At 46.1% G+C, this 18251-nt stretch overlaps 1 protein-coding gene across 1 annotated transcript in view; it reads right to left on the bottom strand.

Moving 5' to 3' along the window:
- Positions 1 to 9469, bottom strand: part of LOC106652120 (early growth response protein 1-A) — a 68151-nt gene extending 58682 nt beyond the window's left edge. Inside the window, exon 1 of the mRNA XM_014370906.2 lies at positions 8606 to 9469. Within this exon, the coding sequence (XP_014226392.1) occupies positions 8606 to 8662 (57 nt within the window). The 5' untranslated portion in view covers positions 8663 to 9469. The remainder of the gene's footprint in view (positions 1 to 8605) is intronic.
- Positions 9470 to 18251: the final 8782 nt, after the last annotated feature.

Here is an 18251-nt window from a genome sequence, read left to right as displayed (position 1 = left end):
GCACGTAACATGACGTACGTACATGTGCACACAAAAATACACGTCTGCCGCTACAGGAGCTGCTCTCGAGGGCCGAACAAAAGAAAACCACCTTTACCTCCCCCTCTGGCTGGCTGCACGCAGCGGCGGCGGTGCTGCTGCTGCTGGTGCAAATCTTGCGCAGTCCATCATATAACGGTCGTCGCAGTCGTCGTCGTCGTCTTGCTTGCCACGCAGCCACCTCTTCTTAAGCCCCCGACGCACACGCACACACACACAGTCAGCTCCAAGGGGTGACTCTAGTTGCTCCATGCACAGCCCCATTATAAATAACCGTGTACACGCATGTATGTATGTATGTATAAAGAACGCAACGGCGATCTTTACAAGACTATGGCTGTAGATATATTCGCTTCTTAAGCTCTCCTGCAGCTCTCCCCCTAATATGTATGTGTGTGTATGTAAGACTATGTGCCGCGCACGCCCAGAGAGGGTGACTGCTTGCAGTATAATATGTTGCGCGATTTTTTCTCCGTGAGCGCTTTACACCCTGCACACCTTGGACTTGTTGCCAATAAAGACGAGCGAGAAGTGATTTTTTTTTACTTCTAGCTTTATCTATTTTTCGTGCCGCGCGCACATCGCTCCGAGTGCAGAACAATGAAAAGGTCGGAAAGAGAAAATTTTACTAAAGACCTCGCAAACCATACATTGCTTTGGTTGCGAGAAATACGTCTAATGTATATACCGCTGCAGCTTATTTAAATAAAGATGAGCAACTAATGAGGTGGAACGACTATACATATACTCCATTTTAGTTTTGTAGTAATGAGGGAGGATTTCCATTATCGAGCACTAGGATTGAACTATGAAGGAAAATATATTTGCAGCAAACGAGTTGCAAAATGTTATGAGTTGTTAAGAAAGAGCAGTAGACAAACCGCGTTTGAAGCAATTGTGAAATCTTAAAAATTAACCTCGAACTTGAATTTATCGCGCATACAGAGCTGTGGCGATAGTCTTTAAAAAACCACGCTTTTGATCGGCCAAAATCAATTTGCGGTAAATATCAATTTTCCCATACTGTCGAAGGTTTATGCGTCGAGACAACGATGACGATGACCTTCCGTACTTTCTCGTTTACGAAAATAAAATAATCGTTACAAGTACGGCAGTTGCGTACTCGTATGAACTTGCGCGCGAAATTCCACGCGATCGAGCGCGAAAATAATATTTTTCGACGCAATTCGGCTCTTATAACTCGCCCCACTCGTGCTCGTTTCGTATATAAAATTGTACATGAAGCGACGGCGGGGGTCGTGTATGCCGTAACAGCTCGGCGTCGACTCCGCCTCGAAATTTGTCCCCTCTCCAGCAGTTCTCCTCCGTAGATCAGGTCCGATCGTGGCCACCCCGCACACACACACACACACACTCACGCAAAAATTCACCCCACTGATTATAGAAAGCATTGCTTTGCTGCTGCAACGTAAAAGCTCGTCGGCGCGTACATATATACATACATACATCCCCCAGGTGCAGCCTCACGCTCTCATGGATTTCTCTCTCGCAGCTCCGTGATACCAAGCGCGCAAGCCTGAGCGAACGTACACACAGTGGAGTTTTCGGCTTTGACCATTGCGATATAATACAAACTTTATATACACGTCACTGTTACGTTGCCGATTATTATTGTGATGGCGATGATGATGATGACGATGATGGAAGAGCTGCTCGCGGGGTGAGTTTTCGTACGCGCACATAAAACGTACTCATCGCTTTTCGATCGGAGACGCGCAGTCTCCCCCCATTGTGTATGTCTGTATACGTACTTTCGGAAGGAAGATGCTTTTGTCTATATCACTACTTACACACATGCACACACAGACGTTGTCGGGGATTTAGTTTTATATATGTAGACCTCGTTGTTGGTCCTTAATTTAGGGGATGCTTAATGCAGAGATCGAGCTTCGAGTGCTCCGGGATTTCACGGTGCAATTCTTATGTACGACGAGACGAGAGATACAGCGCAGCACATAATAGAAGAGCGATTTTTACGAGCTACATCGGGCTGTACTGACTTTTATTGCTGATTCACCTTCGCGCTTCTTCTTCTTTTTCTTCTTCTCGACGTTACACAAGTTACACAGCGAAGATATCTATAGGAGCTTCGAGGATTTACAATGCGACTATAGCTCGGTAGCAGCTAAAATGCTTTAATAGATACTTTCGATCGAACGGCGAAAAGGAGTCGTGAGTTTTGGCGCGGCGCAGGGGCGCGCATCTGCGACGGTGATTTCAATGCGCCAGCGACGTTTTTGACGTTTATGATCGGCCGGACATCGCTCGGATAAATACCGCAACCGAAAGTCCTGTACAGATATTCTTCCTTTCAACGTCATTTACCGGAGATCGAATTGTTTCACGGAAGCCATTGAAAGCTCGAGCACTCAAAAAATGTAGGGTTACGACAGCTCCCGATCGAATCTAATTTATATCGACACGATGATCGCGTCGACGGGCCATTTGTGATTAATAGAAATGTGTATCGATCGTCACCCTCTCTTTCTCTCTGATCGCCGTTGGACGTAGAACCACCGCACTTGGCTCGAAACATACTCGAGCCGGTGCGGTAAGGGGGCAATTAAGCGATTAACCCACGAGGCGAGCGCACGAAGATGCTCCTCTTCGATCGGGAAGCGAGACTTTCTTGCTGTACGTATTTATATATACGGTGCGCGCGAAGAGCATCGTCTAGTCGGTAGCCCCGTACTAGCGTGTTATATATACCTTATAATGGGCCTCTGTTCGGCTTTTCAATCGGCGCTGCATGCAAAGCGAGAGCTGCCAACGACCACGACCTATATGCTCCATACCTTTATATACAAGGATAAAATTTATGGCTGTGTCTCGGGCGTGCGCCTGTTGCGTCTTCCAAGGATCTCGTATACGAACGTGGCACGCGACCCGACCTTTCTTACTTCTCCTTCTTCTTCTTCTACGCGGCTCGTCCTTTTTGGGCCCCAATGTCTTGGCGCGCGCACCTTTTTTCTTCTTCTTCTTCTTCTTCTTCTCTATGGTGCGTCGATCGGCTTTTGTTATATCGTGTGTCACTAGAGGGTCGTCCTCGTCGCTCGACGCACACACATATATGTAGAGAAGAGACAAGATAGTCAGAGCTCGTCGAGTTTTTATGCGTTTCCGGCTTTAACGATCGGCAATAAATTGGCGGTAATGATTTTTAAAAGCTGGATCGATAATAGGCGCGCACACCAGCTCGACTCGTGTAAAAATTACGTATATACGCAGGATCGAGGCGTAGGAGTTATGTTCGAGCAAAGTGACATTTATGGATAGGAGACGGATTTTAGGCTGCCTACTGGACCCGAGAATACGGGGGATGCTGAACATTTTTATGTGTCAATGCTGCGCTGGACGTCGCGCGTGTACGAGAGAAACGACTTTTCCATATTGCGATTCTTTTGAAATGCCCACGTCAAACGCCAAATCGTCAAAGCAGAAAAGACTTTTCGAGTAGTCTAAAATGTCTTTTAGGGTGACTGCTCGATTCAGACCGTGATATATCTCGGACCATTTGATATGAAGATGGTGTTATATAACCGAATGTCATAAAATTCAAAGACGTTTTCATATGCCACTGCTGCTGCTGCTGCTACTGACCTGCGAGAGAAGCGCTTGTTTGCCGCAACCTGGGCTGTGTCGAGACATTCTTCTCTCCTGGCCCCCGGAACAATCGAGTTTGAAATCGTCGTTGTCGGATCGAATTATCGACTGTATAGAAAAATTGAAAGGAAGAGAAAAAAAAACGCGTTCTCAACCCAATCCCTGCAATTGAATCGAAGCCGCATTTTCAGCGACACACACATAGTGACCCGACAAAGAAACAGCCGCGTCGTCGATGCAACCCCTGCATCTCTGGGGCAGGGAAATCCTTTCACGAGCCAGCCTCAACTCTTTAATCAATTTGTCAACTAATACTCTCCGAGCCGAGACTGTACTAATGCGCAGTCTGGTTAATCATCGTCGGTCTATTCGAGCCGAAATCACAATTCGACTCGCTTCTCTCTCTCGTCTTCCCGAGGCTCTAATCTCGCGTCTGCGCCCCCTTGATATTTTTTTTTCCTTCCTTTTCGCAGATGCAAGAAAGTCGTCGAAGAGGCGTAACTTCGGTAAATGCAGCTATTGTATACAGGGGCAAGCTTATGCGTGTAACGTGACGTCGTCGTCGCACCCCCGCGTCACAAATATTATAACCCAAGAATTTATGTAACGTAAACGGCTGTGCGGGCGCAAGCCTATGGTGTAAGTATTGTCGTGAAATACATCTGCACGTACACACCTACGCGCGTCCCCCGCTGACAAATTGGCCTAAATACATAGTTTTTCCCGTTTTCTTCCGTGTATATGTATTTACAGCCTTGTTATTTACCAAAAATACCATCGGCAATGTTGCAAAGTTGATTTTCTTGCTTGCCTGCAGGACGATCGATTGATTAATCGATTTATTTTCCATCATTCCATGCAAGCATCAGTGTTTGCTCGGTAAAGGCTGCGTAATTTTCTCAGATTTGCTGGAAAATGACAGTCGATATAATGCTCTACAGATGTTTACGTCAAGGGATACGTCAGGTTCTTGTGAATTAATGACTTTCAGGACTATTTTCATTTCGACGATTGACGATCAGTTTTTGCGCTGGAAAAATTTGCACCAGGTGCCAGGTTGCAGCAGACCATTATTCTCGTAGAATAATACCTGACGATCAATGTTCCTCTGATTCAACCCACGACCCGTTGCACGAAGATGATCCTCTTATTTTTAATAAAAAAAAATTACGTGAAACTTAATAACCCAAAATTGCGCATTAGCCTAGAATAGAATTCCAAGAAAATAAACGCCAGACTCGTCGCTTAACCCATTACCCTTGATAATAAGCTCTCGGTACATAGAATAAAGAAAGAGCGGCATAGATCCGACAGTCGCGTGGTCTCGCGCTCATCTCTCCTTCTATATACGAAGATGCTTTAAGAAAATAAAAAAAAATGCCCATTCAAGCGTGTATACAGTTCTCTCTCTCTCGTTTCTGAATCAAAACTCCTTGTCTGCGCCTTATGTATGTATGTATGTACGTACGTATGTATAATACGTGTAAGCAACAGCAGCAGTGCAAGGCACGCGTCTTGCGGGACTTGCCCCCCTTCAATCTTGCAGCAGTACACTACGTGTATATATTTTTTCGCTTTCCCCCTCGCTCTCTCTCTCTCTCTTGAGTGCAGCTAACAGCAGCAGCAGCAGCAGCAGCGTCTTGCAAGACGACTACGACTTTGGGTACGCAGAGGACAAAAGGAGAGAAAGAGAGAAAAAAAAGTGTATACATATAGATATATAGGCACGCGCGTTTACGGGGGAGGCTTGATCGGCCTATATAGGTATAAGGTATACCTATATAATATGGTAGTCGCGCGTCGAGCTCGCGCGAGCGGGGGACACGTGCCCCGACGTGCGCTATTGTGTCCCGCAGTTGATGCGCCTTGATCTCTATACCGATGCTGCTGCTGCCATATATAATAATAAATATATAAAGTAGGCTAACCAAAGGTTCATATATACGCTTCCATTGTCGCGCGCGCGACTGGCGAGCGCAAAAAAAAGCATTACGAGTCGTATACAGTCCTGTATACGTATGCGCGTGTGTAGTCGACTTTTTTCCACATTATACGTAAAATGTTACAACGCACAGAAGCTGTGGGGGTGCTGCAGCATCGACGCGTGCGTTTTACCTTTTGCCCTGTGCGTGTCTCTCTTTTTCTCTCTCTGATTTTCGGGGGGGTCATTGTTGCTTTTATAAGCTGCTACTGTGTCGAATCACCGGTGAATGCGTAAACAGCTTCGTTTTTTTTTCTTCTTGCTTTCGTTTCTCGCCTCGGTGAAATAGAATACGATGATTTGAAGTGGTGATTAATTGCTACACAACTATACGTATAGTATATTAATACGGTAGCTCGTTGGCGAACGAAATTTCCTAAATCGCGTAATTATTACCACGGTTGCTTATTTTTTTCTTCTTCTATCGCTATGAGCTCTTGCATACCGATATCTGCATAAACGTTATTCGCTTTGGCGATCTGCATTAGTCGCCGTTTCTCTTCTTCTCTTTTTTGCACTCTCGCGATTGGATTTAATTAAAATAGATTTCGAGCTCGCGAGCTCGTGTATGCAGAAGCATTAGTCGCGACTGTACACGTACACAGCTCTCTCGCTACATTTGAATATTAATTCAATAACGCCCACCTGTAATTCCGATCGTTCAGTTCAGTGCAGTGCACCCTCGCTTCGTTCGTTCGTGGTCGCCGCGGCGCGCAAAGTCAAGTCAAGCTTCCGCGAGTCTCTGCGAGTGTAATGAGAAAAGGTGTATATATGTAGGTGCTGTGCATCTCTCACCGGAGAGGAAATAATTGCACTTGTCACTGCGCTGCGCGCACACACGTAAACATTTACATTCGTTTATATATATTATGTTTATGAATGTGTAATATGCGGACGAGAGACGTGAAGTACGAGGTATGCTCCATACATACGTAATGCGTCTCTCTCTTCACGGGGCACGTGCTTCGTGGACGAGGAGGATGCGCAGCGGCAGTAGCAGCTCGTCGTCGTCGTCCTAGTCTAGGAATAGATTTGAAAAGATTCGCTGCTGCTTGCGGTGGTAAAAGCAGTGGCAGCAACAGCTGCCGCGGCTGCCGGTTCAACAGGATAAATTTGCAATTCATTCGCGCGGCGCAGCAGAGAGAGAGAGAGAGAGAGAGAGAGAGAGAGAGAGAGAGAGAGAGAAAGAGCACCTTAGCACGTTTTCTTGTACATATATATTATCTGATGCTGTGTATAAGTCGTAAATGCTATCTCTGTACTGTATACTGCAAGCAGGGACTCGAGCATACACCCCTGACGCGATGATTATTTCGCGCGCACAACTACATTTCCGTGTTTTACGTTACATTTTTTTTTCTCCACTTCGTCGTCGTCGTGCTACTGTTGCTCTTTTTGTTGTTATCGGCTGAGCTGGCAGAGCGGAGGGAGAGCTAAATTATATTAAATTCTCATTAAAAGTCGATGTTTATAGGACTCGTGTATATGTATCTCTCTCGCTCGCTGATTTTAATCTTCCGCGCCGCGAGACCCAACGTTGTAAATCATGCTATTATATCGATGTCGAAAAATTATTAATAGCTGCTAATGCACGCGCGATCGTTTCTTTCGCTTCTACGCGCGTTATGTGTAAGTAAGTGTGCAACGCGTATCACGCCAGACACTTGCACACCTATACATGTATATAGCGTTGTATATAGACGAGAGAAAATTTCACTCAATTATAGCGTCGTCGTGCCGTGAGGCGAGGAGGAGCAGGAGGAGGAGGAGGGAAAGGTGCGAAAAGCAACGAGGTGCTCGTCAAAGTTGCTGCATAAATATAAAATAGATAATAAGGTCGAAACTGCTTGGCGCCAAGGAGAAAAAAAGCAGCTCGCGCGCGTTGTACACTTTCGATATAACGATGCGTCGAATCGCGAGATGAAACTCGTTCGAAGTGGTATCATGAAAAAGCTTAAAAAATAGAGGGAAAATTTGCTAGAAGACGAAGCTATGCGCGCCAAAACGACGTTGACGAGCGGTGCATATAGAGGGCGCGGCTAGCCTAATACACAGTTGCACGAGGATCGATTTGTTATCGATCACAATGTGTTCGTATGGTCGCCGAGCAAGCGAAATAAATAAAGCGAGTTTTACAGGCGCGACCGATTATACACGTGAGAAATTGATCGATGCGGGCGGTTAATAATATCGTAGAGTGTAATAAATACGCGAGTGTCCAGCAAATACGAAGTCTCGGCCGAACGCGTGTGAGTTACAAGTGTCGTGGCGCAAACTCTGTTGACGAGCGAAGTCGAATACAAGTCGAGAGGCTATCTCTCTCTCTCGTAGTGGGTGTTTGTATACAATAAACACCGACATCGTCGGCGGTATGTTTATATTCGGGCCAAGATTTTCACCAGCGCGAGGATGATGAGAAGGTAAACATAACGAACATCTTTGGTCAGCGAAGATACAGCCTATAGCACACGCGCTCGAACCCCAAAACTCGCGAGTACGTGGGAGAGAAAAGTCGAGATTTTGCAGTATAATTATACAGTGGCGCGCGCGCGCCAATTTCAAGGTTAACGCCGACGCACTTTGCACTGGATCGTCGCGGCGAAAAATGAAAATCCCTCGACGCACCCGACACTGCATGCGCGCGAGCGTGAATCGTTGTAACATTCTGTCCTGTAAGAGAATCGAGTAACTGTCAACAATTCATATATCGTGTTTATAACGTCGATCAAATTTCGAAATGCCTTGCGGAAGCAAACCCAAAGGAAAACAGAGGAGCCACGAGGGGGTGTGGGCGAAGCTCGACGTCGGTCGTTCGTCAACGGCTTTTCTAACCTCTCGACTCGTCGTTCTTTGCGCGCACTCGTTTCACTCGCGCACGGACGGGAGATGCGTTTTTACATATAAGGTGCACACGCGGAGAGAACAGGATCAGCGGTGCAGGGTTAAGAATCAGTCACTCACCTTATTGAGCAATGCAGGCAACGCGAACAGGTTAATCAGGCGCTGCAGTTCAATCATTCAGCCAACCGTTGCCTCCCCCTAATTGTGCAGGCTCTCGTCGTCGTTTCTCGTTCCTCGACGAGACGTCGAGATTTTCGCACGAACGAATCGTAAGTATCAGTAGCGTAGACTTGTCCTCTTCATGGCAGTGTGTCCCCGCACTTGGAAACACTATATGATATCACGATAATGATACACGACAATCTCGCGCACACGAGTCAACGACAAAATAACAAAATCGAGCAACAATAATTCGATCGCTCTTCTTGGCAACGACGACACTTTCGTCGATGCTCTTGCACACGCGTATACAACTGGAAAACAGATCGGTGGCACTTTGATTACGGACGACGGCGTGATATGCGATAAAGCACACTGTGTCACTGTTATGGAATCGTTACGCGCACACACGTCACACACACACACACACACACACACACAGAGACACAATCGAGGCGCGGGTGACTGACTATCGGAGTCTGGGCAGTGGCAAAAAATATTCGTTGGCGTTGCTGCACTTCTCGAGTTGCTGAGATACGAGAGCACCACTAGATTACTGTGTATCGTATGTGTCGCGCGGGTTGTTGCTCTCCTATATACGTATAATATAGCGCACTATAAGCTACTACCGGGCTGTCGAGTACTGAGCGCCAGCGTTGAGCAGCGGCACTGTGCAAAACAGCAGCAGCAGCGGAGAAAGAGATACACGCGCGAGAGACACACAGTCAACAGGTGAGGAGGCGTCGTCCTTTGCTCTCTCTCTCTCTCTCTCTTTCTCTGTCTATCCCTGCCAGGCGCAAGTACGCACTCGTGTACACACACACACTCATAGACAACGGTGTGTGCGAATAAATCCGCGCGGTAGCTGCGCTAGGCCTCGACTCCCGGATCGCCGCGAAATACAAGCATGGCCTATGCTGCTACAGCCGACAGTTGCGTGTGGTAGTGCGAGTAGTATACGGTAGGTGGAGAGTGGGAGGTGCGGGACACGCGACAGCAGCAGCAGCCACGAGAGTAGCTTAAATGTTGCTACCAGCTACTACTGTCTTTCTGCTCGGCTCTCTGTATATCTGTGAGAATTCGATGTTGATGTGCTGCTGCTGCTGGAAGTTTCGCGATTGCTGAATCCGTGCAAGTTTCCAAGTGCATGTGTGTGCGTGTATATGCACGATATAGAGGTCAAAGTATGGTGGGGAAAAACGGAGAGAGAGAGAGAGAGAGAGAGAAAGAGAGCATTGGTGGGGTGGCTTTTTTCGCTCCGTATCAGCAGCGCTGCAGCTTAGATTTTAGCCCGCGCAAGCGTGTGCTCGTATGCTCGTGTGCGTGAATGTGCACGCGTGACGTAACGCAGCGTGGATTGGATAACGGGGCGCTTACCCTCGACATTGCCGCTGCTGCTGCCGCTGCTGCTGCTGCAGAGCTATTTGAAACTGCTGAATTTCGCAGCGGTGTGCAGAAATGGCAGGCGAGAGAGAAGGGGGGTTGCCGCTGCCACCACCCGACTCGGAGGGATGTTTTGCGCGCCAAACCACTGGGCTACCTACCTACCCCCCTCTTTTATCCGGATAGATATCCCAGTGGTACTTGCTGGTGTATCATAATATCGGTGCTTGCACGAGCTTGCCTCGTGCGAGCCGCTAAGCACTGCACACTCGACGAAAGATGTGCTCCTCCTGTAGAATCAAAACTGAAAAAAATGTGCATCCATCGTCTTCCTCGGGCAATTATATCGAGGTGCGTTGCATCTTTGGCTCACGAACGACTCAAAGTACGCTAGACGCAGAGAACGTCTCGTTGCGCGAAAAATACACGCAGAGACCTGCACAGAGCGCCGAGCTACTCGAAAGACGCGATTTCATAATGTAGCGCAACGATATTCCAATAGCTGCCGTTTTTGTCGAGTAATTACACGTTTCCTGGCGACTTTGGCGCTGTTGCTGCTGCTGCTGCGGCGGTACAATACGCATATAATGCAGACACGACGAGTCCGCGCGGCATGTATACGTATACACGCGCACTCGACAGCGCAGAACACACAGATCCTCGATTGTACATATATACAGCAAAGCTGAAACCGCAAAAATAAGAAATGTAAAAAAGAGGATCTCGCTATGCGAACGGGGCGAGAATATATGGTATAAACACTGGGCGAAGGCATAATTTTCCCTCGGCTTCGTGTGATTTTTTTTTGTTTTTTTGAATATTTCTTTTTTCTCTCGTTTTATATTACATTTCTCTTCTTTTACGGATGGTGTATATATGTACCGGATTGCAGCAGCAGAGGTAAACATCGATCGTCGCGTGGAGGACCAGTTCGAGCGACTCGGTGATTTTCGTTCTGCGGCACTATATTGCAGTGCCAAGCAAAGCAAAGCAATATAATACATACACATTTTGCGCAAATAGGTTGAGCGACACGAGGCTGCTTATAAATAATAGACCTGTACACCGAGAAATTCTCGAACATGACTTGTATCGCACAGGGCTAATAATGATGCTAATTTGGCCTCGATACTCGTGAGATGTACAAAAAGTTAGCAGCGTCGGAAAAGACGAATTTAGAAATTTTCACCCCGTACTCGGTTCCCGCATCGTGTCCAGTTGTAGGACGTCGAGGAACGACGACGACGTGCCCCAGTGACATCGTATTACGAATATCGGCCTAGAGAGAGAGAGAGAGAATGACAGAAAGAGAGAATCGTCTTCTTCCTCTTTTCCCACGTCGGTATACATACTGCCGAGTCTAAAATAATGCCGCCTCTATCGCATTTACGGAGCACGACGACGACGACGACGAGCAGCAACCCCCTATTGTACAGCCGGTGATATTATATAAGAAACAACTGCGGACATCCCTCTGCACGCATACCTATACATATAGTGTACATAGCATATATATAGGTGCGCGTGATTTTAAAATTGCCCGAGTCGCATAGATACGTGTCGAGGGTAAGATGAAGGTAAATATTGTACAACGCGTCGTATATATAAGAGAGCGAGAGAAGCGTCGACCAGGTGCTTTTGACGCAATCGATAATACGTACGCTGCTGCTGCATAGGGGAGGTCCGCGTAAGGGTGGCAGCCACCACGCTCGTATTATGTACACGAGTGCGATGGAATCCACCTTTATCGAAAGTGCAATAATTTTTCGTAACGTGTCCAAATCGTCGTCGTCGTCGTCGAAATGGTTTTTCCTTTGTCCGATCATTTTGCAACTATGCGCACTTGTAAAGCGTCAAAGTAAAAACACTTTCCCACAATCTCGAGGCTCTGTATACGCTTCGGTGTGTTGTTATGTGTGCTGCTGCTGCTGCTTTATAATACGTTCTGCGCTGATTATCGGTCTGCGTGTATAGTATAGGACAGAGACGAAACGATATATATATGTTATATGGGAAACGTCCCCCACGGAGTCGGAAAGAAATTACGATATTGTTTTCTTTTCTTTTTTTTTTCACGACGCGCTCATCGTTACACGAGGGACTTTTCTCCATACAAGAGATCTACTTCACGCCGCGTTATAAGATCGACCTTCTCACCTGGCTTAATTTTTTTTTTCTCTTTCCAGTCGAAAAATGTCGATACATCATTCTTCGACGCGTCGTTGCCGAGATTCCTCCCGTAATAATCTCATCAACGTTATACCCAGAACTTTTGTCTTTTTAAATATAATAAACCCATCAATATGTATACAATTATAAACGTCTCTCCAGCAAGTTTCCAATGAAAAACAGAAAAATATCTGTCATCGCCGGTGCGGGCCCGCCACCGCATCGCAGGGATTTATGTGCTAAAAAATTCTTCGATATGGAAGTGAAAGTCCGCACGAGCGTATTACGTATCCCGAGTGCGCGGGTGATCGTGGTTATAGATACAGATATACTCGTCGTCGTATGATGCTGCGTATGCGTGTACGGAATGAGGAGTTTGCTCCGAAATTTCTTTAATCGAATTATATATACTCGATGTTTTTTTACGATCGTCGCGGAATTCGATCTGGACGCAATTCGCAATCATATACGACACACACACACAATATGATGTTCGCGGAAAAATGATATAAACATCGAGCATTTTTCATCCGAGCTTATAGCTTGGCGATCGAGAAATTCTCTAGCGTGTGATATTTTTCCTCGCCCGGTTGTGATTTTATGTTGTGCAGTCAGCTTACACAAGCGTATAATATATAAAAAACGCCGATATACACGCACGTGGGCGTTACGCGCGTCATAGCGCTGCTGCTGCCTCGGCGTTTCTATGCCAGTCAATCTCTCTTCCTCGCTCGCCTCTCCAGATCGCTCGACTTGCGTTTTATAATTATAAATATCCCTCGGAGCACTGATAACGGCTACCGCTCGATACGCTCTCGGTTTTCTGCGTTGAGTTACTTATGCGTACGCGGATTTCAGGCGGAAATCCATAATCTCGCGATAAAGCTCGACTCTACGACTCCGAGTCGAGTCTCTCTCTCTCTCTCTCTCTCTCTCTCTCTTGGCGCAAACGTATACGCGATGCAGAACGGCGACTCTTTTTTCCCTTTTGTATAATGAACGTCGCGCTGGCGTATCGCATACATAAAGGTCGTGGCCTTGAACTCGTGACTCGTTCCGCGTCGATTGATAATCGTATGCTTAGAGGCGACGACGACGAGCTACTGTTTATAATAGAGAAAGAGAGAGAAATGCGAACCATAGGTGTAAGATAGTGTTGTTACGCACGTTGATATTTATCGTGGACTCGCATATTGAATGAAAAAATGAATAAATAAAATAAAATAAAAACCTTGGAAGTATGCACCGCATAAGTGAGATGGAGCTTCGCAACAACGAGCTTTAATTAACGACGAGTGGAAAATAATCGCGACGCGACCCACATATCTATAAACCAAAAAGAAAAGAAAAATCACAGCGCGAGAAGCAAACAGACGCTACTGAGACTAAAAACCTACGATTATCGCGCTCGCTCGCTCGTTTTTCACGGATTCACTAGCCTACCCAACGAGCCATAAGACGTTACACATCAAAAAATTGTGACTCGAAGCTCGACATTTGGAGAATCGTTGTGCTGCGCGCGCGCGCGCGTAATCTAATATATGTATCGTATTCGCGATCGTTGGGTCCATCGAACAACGGCCTCGAGATATCGCACGAGCCACCCACTGCACGCAGCAACAGCAGCAGCTGCACAACAATATTCGCCGCGTGATTTTCGTTGATTTATTTCGCTCCGATCTCGCGGCGCAGTACAGCCGCCGCCTGTATATGTTATTATTGCCGCGCTGATTGGCCGCAATTGGATCTCTCGACGAAAAAGCTCGATCTCTTGCTTGGCGTATACACAGACGCGTGTACGGCGCGCGAGAGGCGATCGGTTTATTTCCATGCAGCGCTCGATGCGATGCGTTATGTATATTTATGCCATAATGTACTCGACGCGTTTGCGCGCCGCGCGTCCAGTACGAATCGCGGTCAGTAAAAACAATCATTGTCTCGGATAGACACTTTCTCTCCCACGTACTTGACACATGTGTACGCGATAAATATTACTGTATGCATGATGTACGGGAGAGAATCTCTTTCGCGCGAGCTCGATTTCTTGCATATAGACGCGCGTAATAGTCTTACGAGTGATTGGCGCGAGATATTGCGCGGAAAATCGTTGCGACATACAGGCCTTATTCTTCCACTTAGATACGGACTTCATAATCTATGATTCTCTCTCCGTCTCTCTCGGGAGGGCAAACTGTATCAGTTGTGGGCGTTATGGAACGAAAAAAAGTTACGTCCGCGCGAGAGGCCGATAGATAAAGCCGCGCGACTCGATCCCACGCACTGTGCACGCCGAGAGAGCGGCCGGATTATAAAATAAAAGCTCGCGCGCTCGGGCAAATATCTCGACTCGAGGCACAGCGTCCGGGCTATACATACGCGAATGCGATAACGACAAAATAAATAAATTTAAATACCCGAGAATATATAGTGTGTAAAACGCGATCGAGACGTCGGCGATGTCAATGCGAGCAGCTCCGAGGCAGTGAGAAAGAAAAAAAGTACACGTTTCTGCGCCGAAGGAGAACTCGTTATAACGCAAAAGTGTAACAACATTGTATTTAATACGACAGACAGCAGCAGTGTGGCAGGGCCAATTTGGGTACGGAAAATAATTATCCCATCTGCGGATTATTATTACGTATACACATTTTTGTATACAGAGAGCGGAGAGATGCAGACTCGGAGCGAGAATGCGAAAAAAGTCTGTTTGTGTGGGTATTGAGCCCCGCGGGAGCGACGTGTCTCCCTCGCGCGCATTTTCGAATTTGATAATAATCGTGATCACGGCTGCAAAAGAGCTGAGAGAGAGAGAGAACCGAGTCAGACAAATAACATGAATTCTAGAGATCGCACTGCTTGTATTGCAGCAGCAGCGAATAGAGGGAGATGCGAGTTGAAAAAAAAGCCGAGAGTCAAGCGCTGCTCGCTCGCGCCGATAATTATTGGGTCTTTCTCTCGAGCGATATGCAAGCACGAAACGAATTCCGAGTCGCATCTGCAGCACAAGTTTTATACATATATATAGCTATAAACATTGTGTATACTTTTTATTTCGATGGAATGACGTTTGTGCCAGGGCCCCCGAACGAGAGAAACAGAGAGAGAGAGAAGAGAAAAAATCAGCAGTTGCGAATTCACGGCGAGGGAGTAGATACGTGATTTTTGTTTTTTCTGACGTTTATTATTATTGTTAATTTTTTTTTCTCAAGTAAGATTGATGCTTCGAGACTTTGGACGATTCAAACTTACAGGTGCAGCATGATAGTGATTACGCATAGGTAAAGAAGCGCAGCGGTGGCGTATCGCGTCGCAGTCGCGCAACACAACCCTCCTGGCCATATATTCATAGTATATAAATCATAACGTGTGTTCTTTTGTGGATGGTATTCGCGCGCTGCACAGAAGAATTCGCCGCGAGTGCAGTCTAGCTTCGTTCGAAAAATTCCTTGGCTAGGATCTTCGTCTGACTCGGTGCGGTTTTTTTGTTTTTTACGCTCGCTAGTTTTACAATTCCGTAATGCGCGTCGAGCTCATTGACTTTTACAATTGATTTTTACCATTGATTATCGGAAAAATTACGACTAGCTCCGCGCGTCGTGGGGTAAAGCCAGTCCCACGGTATGTAGTGTAAGCGTAATATCATAGAGCAAAAGCAGCACCAGCACCAGCAGCTGTGGTGGCGAAGAAAAATCAGGTGTATACAGTACACATCAATCGTACCTATATGTACGAGTGAAAATTACAAAGTAACACGAGGCAAGCGCGTAAAATGCATTTTACAAATGAGAGCTCGTGCGAGCTGTGGCAGTGCACCCGTACCCACATGGAGGAGAGATAAAACCATGGGCGACTCCCGATGTGTATATAAACTTCGGGCCGCACCGCACCGCGAGGTTTTAATAATAGACCTCCTTAATTGAATTATTGTCCTAGTTAACGTCACTTTTAATCACGGCTAACGGGTGGTTGCGCTGCTCTTGTATACCACACTTATATACAGACAGAAAACGCACTGGAAATCGGTCTTTTGCCAGTCGCGAGGCAGTATTTAACTCTGGAAATTTAGCGCCTCGTATAATATACACTCTGTATATATGTATGCGCGCGTGAGCATTGAATCATGTGCCATACACTTCGAGCAGCGCGAGAGGCCCCCGTACACGTGCGTGTACGCGTCGTGGCTTTTTCGTGCCAATGACAATTCGACATGTTTACGATTTGGCGCGGGGCTGAGATTTTTTTTCTCCGTTCTCTTCGTTTTTTCAGCAGAGTCATTCTCGATCGGTCGAGCGGGCTTCATGGGAGCCGCGGTACAGCGAGAGAGAAAGACAAGCTGATCGATGAGACGTATTACAAGCCTTAATTATTATTATATTATATTGTTTTTGTCGAGGAAAAGGTAAAAGGGATCTAATGTACAAGGTGACTTTTGAAAATATATTTGTTTTTGATTTGATTTTGATCGCTTTCAATTTCAATTTATAGTCGATTCCGTATAGGGTAAAAAAAAAACAAACGCTCTATTATACAATATCGTCCGTTAATAGATGTAATACAGTTATTGGCTTTATGAGCATCATTGAGTAATACGAAACACGTGTATGCGATACACAGCGAAAAACAGCTGTGTATTTTTTTTCTCATTTCTTTCAATTTGCGAAACTGCATACTGCAGGTACTCGATCGTATATCAAATCATTAAAATGATATCTCGATGTATACATTATATGACTCGGTGAATTTTTTTTTATCCTTCCAGGACTCGCGCAGGAGGAGAGACGCGTGGTGTGTGTCTGTGTGTGACGCAATTCGTGCCGCACTGCGACATGAAAAATATAATAAATAGCAAACGCGAAATGACACAAGCCATATTAATTACCCATGTAATTAGCCGAGGCTGTAAAAAAAAAACAGGTGAGTGCGTTTTTTTTCAGCACCTCGTAGAAATCTCATTAGCTCGGTTCTTTCTCTCGCTGGCTCGCGACCTTTTAACCGATCTTATTTCTCAATCGACGAGATACGACCATTTGCATATGCACACGGCGAAAGACAGTTTCGATCTATCTTATGTACGCGAACGGCGGCAAATCTCCCTTTCACACCGAGTTTACCTGTATATAATATGTGCGCGAAGAATAATTAGGATTCGCTCCTGCTATACACACATACAGGTTAAAATCTCGCGTGAAAAATCTCACTCGTTTTTATACGAAGTAAAAATAAATGAAAAAAAAAACCTTCCGACAGAGAGTCGAGCTGCGCACTCACACACACACACATATATAATACACACAAGCTAGAGGTGTATAATCGTCGCTAGAAAATCTACATGTGCATATTATATGCATTTCTACACTAAGGTTTATATTATGTAGATTAAGATCGGCATTTTTCATCCCGACGAGAGAGAGAGTAACGGGGTAAAAGAACTATCCTCGTTGGCTAAATCTTGAGCCAAGCAGCTGGTGCAGTTTCTGCAGATGTATCTCTGAAAGCTGTGCAGGGAAGAAAAAGCAAGTGAGAGAATCGTGGCGATGAGATTTCTAATTTGGGCGATTTATAATTATTATCATTATACGCTACTTTTTTTTTCAATCACGAAATAACTCGAATACTCGAGCGCTCGAGTTCGAGTCGTTGGGGTGAAAAAAAGAATCGACATCGCATTGGAGGATTGTAAAAGCACGCGTGGCGCGAGGTATCGATTCGAATCGCGCTTATATGCAGCCGCAGGAAGAAAGAGAGACGACGACGAAGATAAGAGAGCTCGCTGAAACTCGACGAAACTAGGTTCGTCCATACACATCGAGTCTCTTTTATACCTCTTGGTAAACATGGCCAGTCCCCGCGCAAAAGAGAAAAGACGGAAGCGCCGAGTGCATCAATCGGCATTCATTTATTCGACGCGACGTCGAGGTTTTTACGGGCGACCATGTGTGTGTGTGTGTGTGTATGTTTACCCGAGCCATGCAAATAGTATGACTTTTGCTGCGCCTCGCGTATAAGCGTGCATGTGCCACACGCTCGCACACACGCACACACACAGACGCGCATA

Source organism: Trichogramma pretiosum, unplaced genomic scaffold (genome assembly GCF_000599845.2).
Source record: "Trichogramma pretiosum strain Unisexual culture from Peru unplaced genomic scaffold, Tpre_2.0 scaffold13, whole genome shotgun sequence".
NCBI classification, from domain to species: domain Eukaryota; kingdom Metazoa; phylum Arthropoda; class Insecta; order Hymenoptera; family Trichogrammatidae; genus Trichogramma; species Trichogramma pretiosum.
Note: the sequence above shows the minus strand (reverse complement) of the source record. Positions and strands in the feature narration are given on the sequence as shown.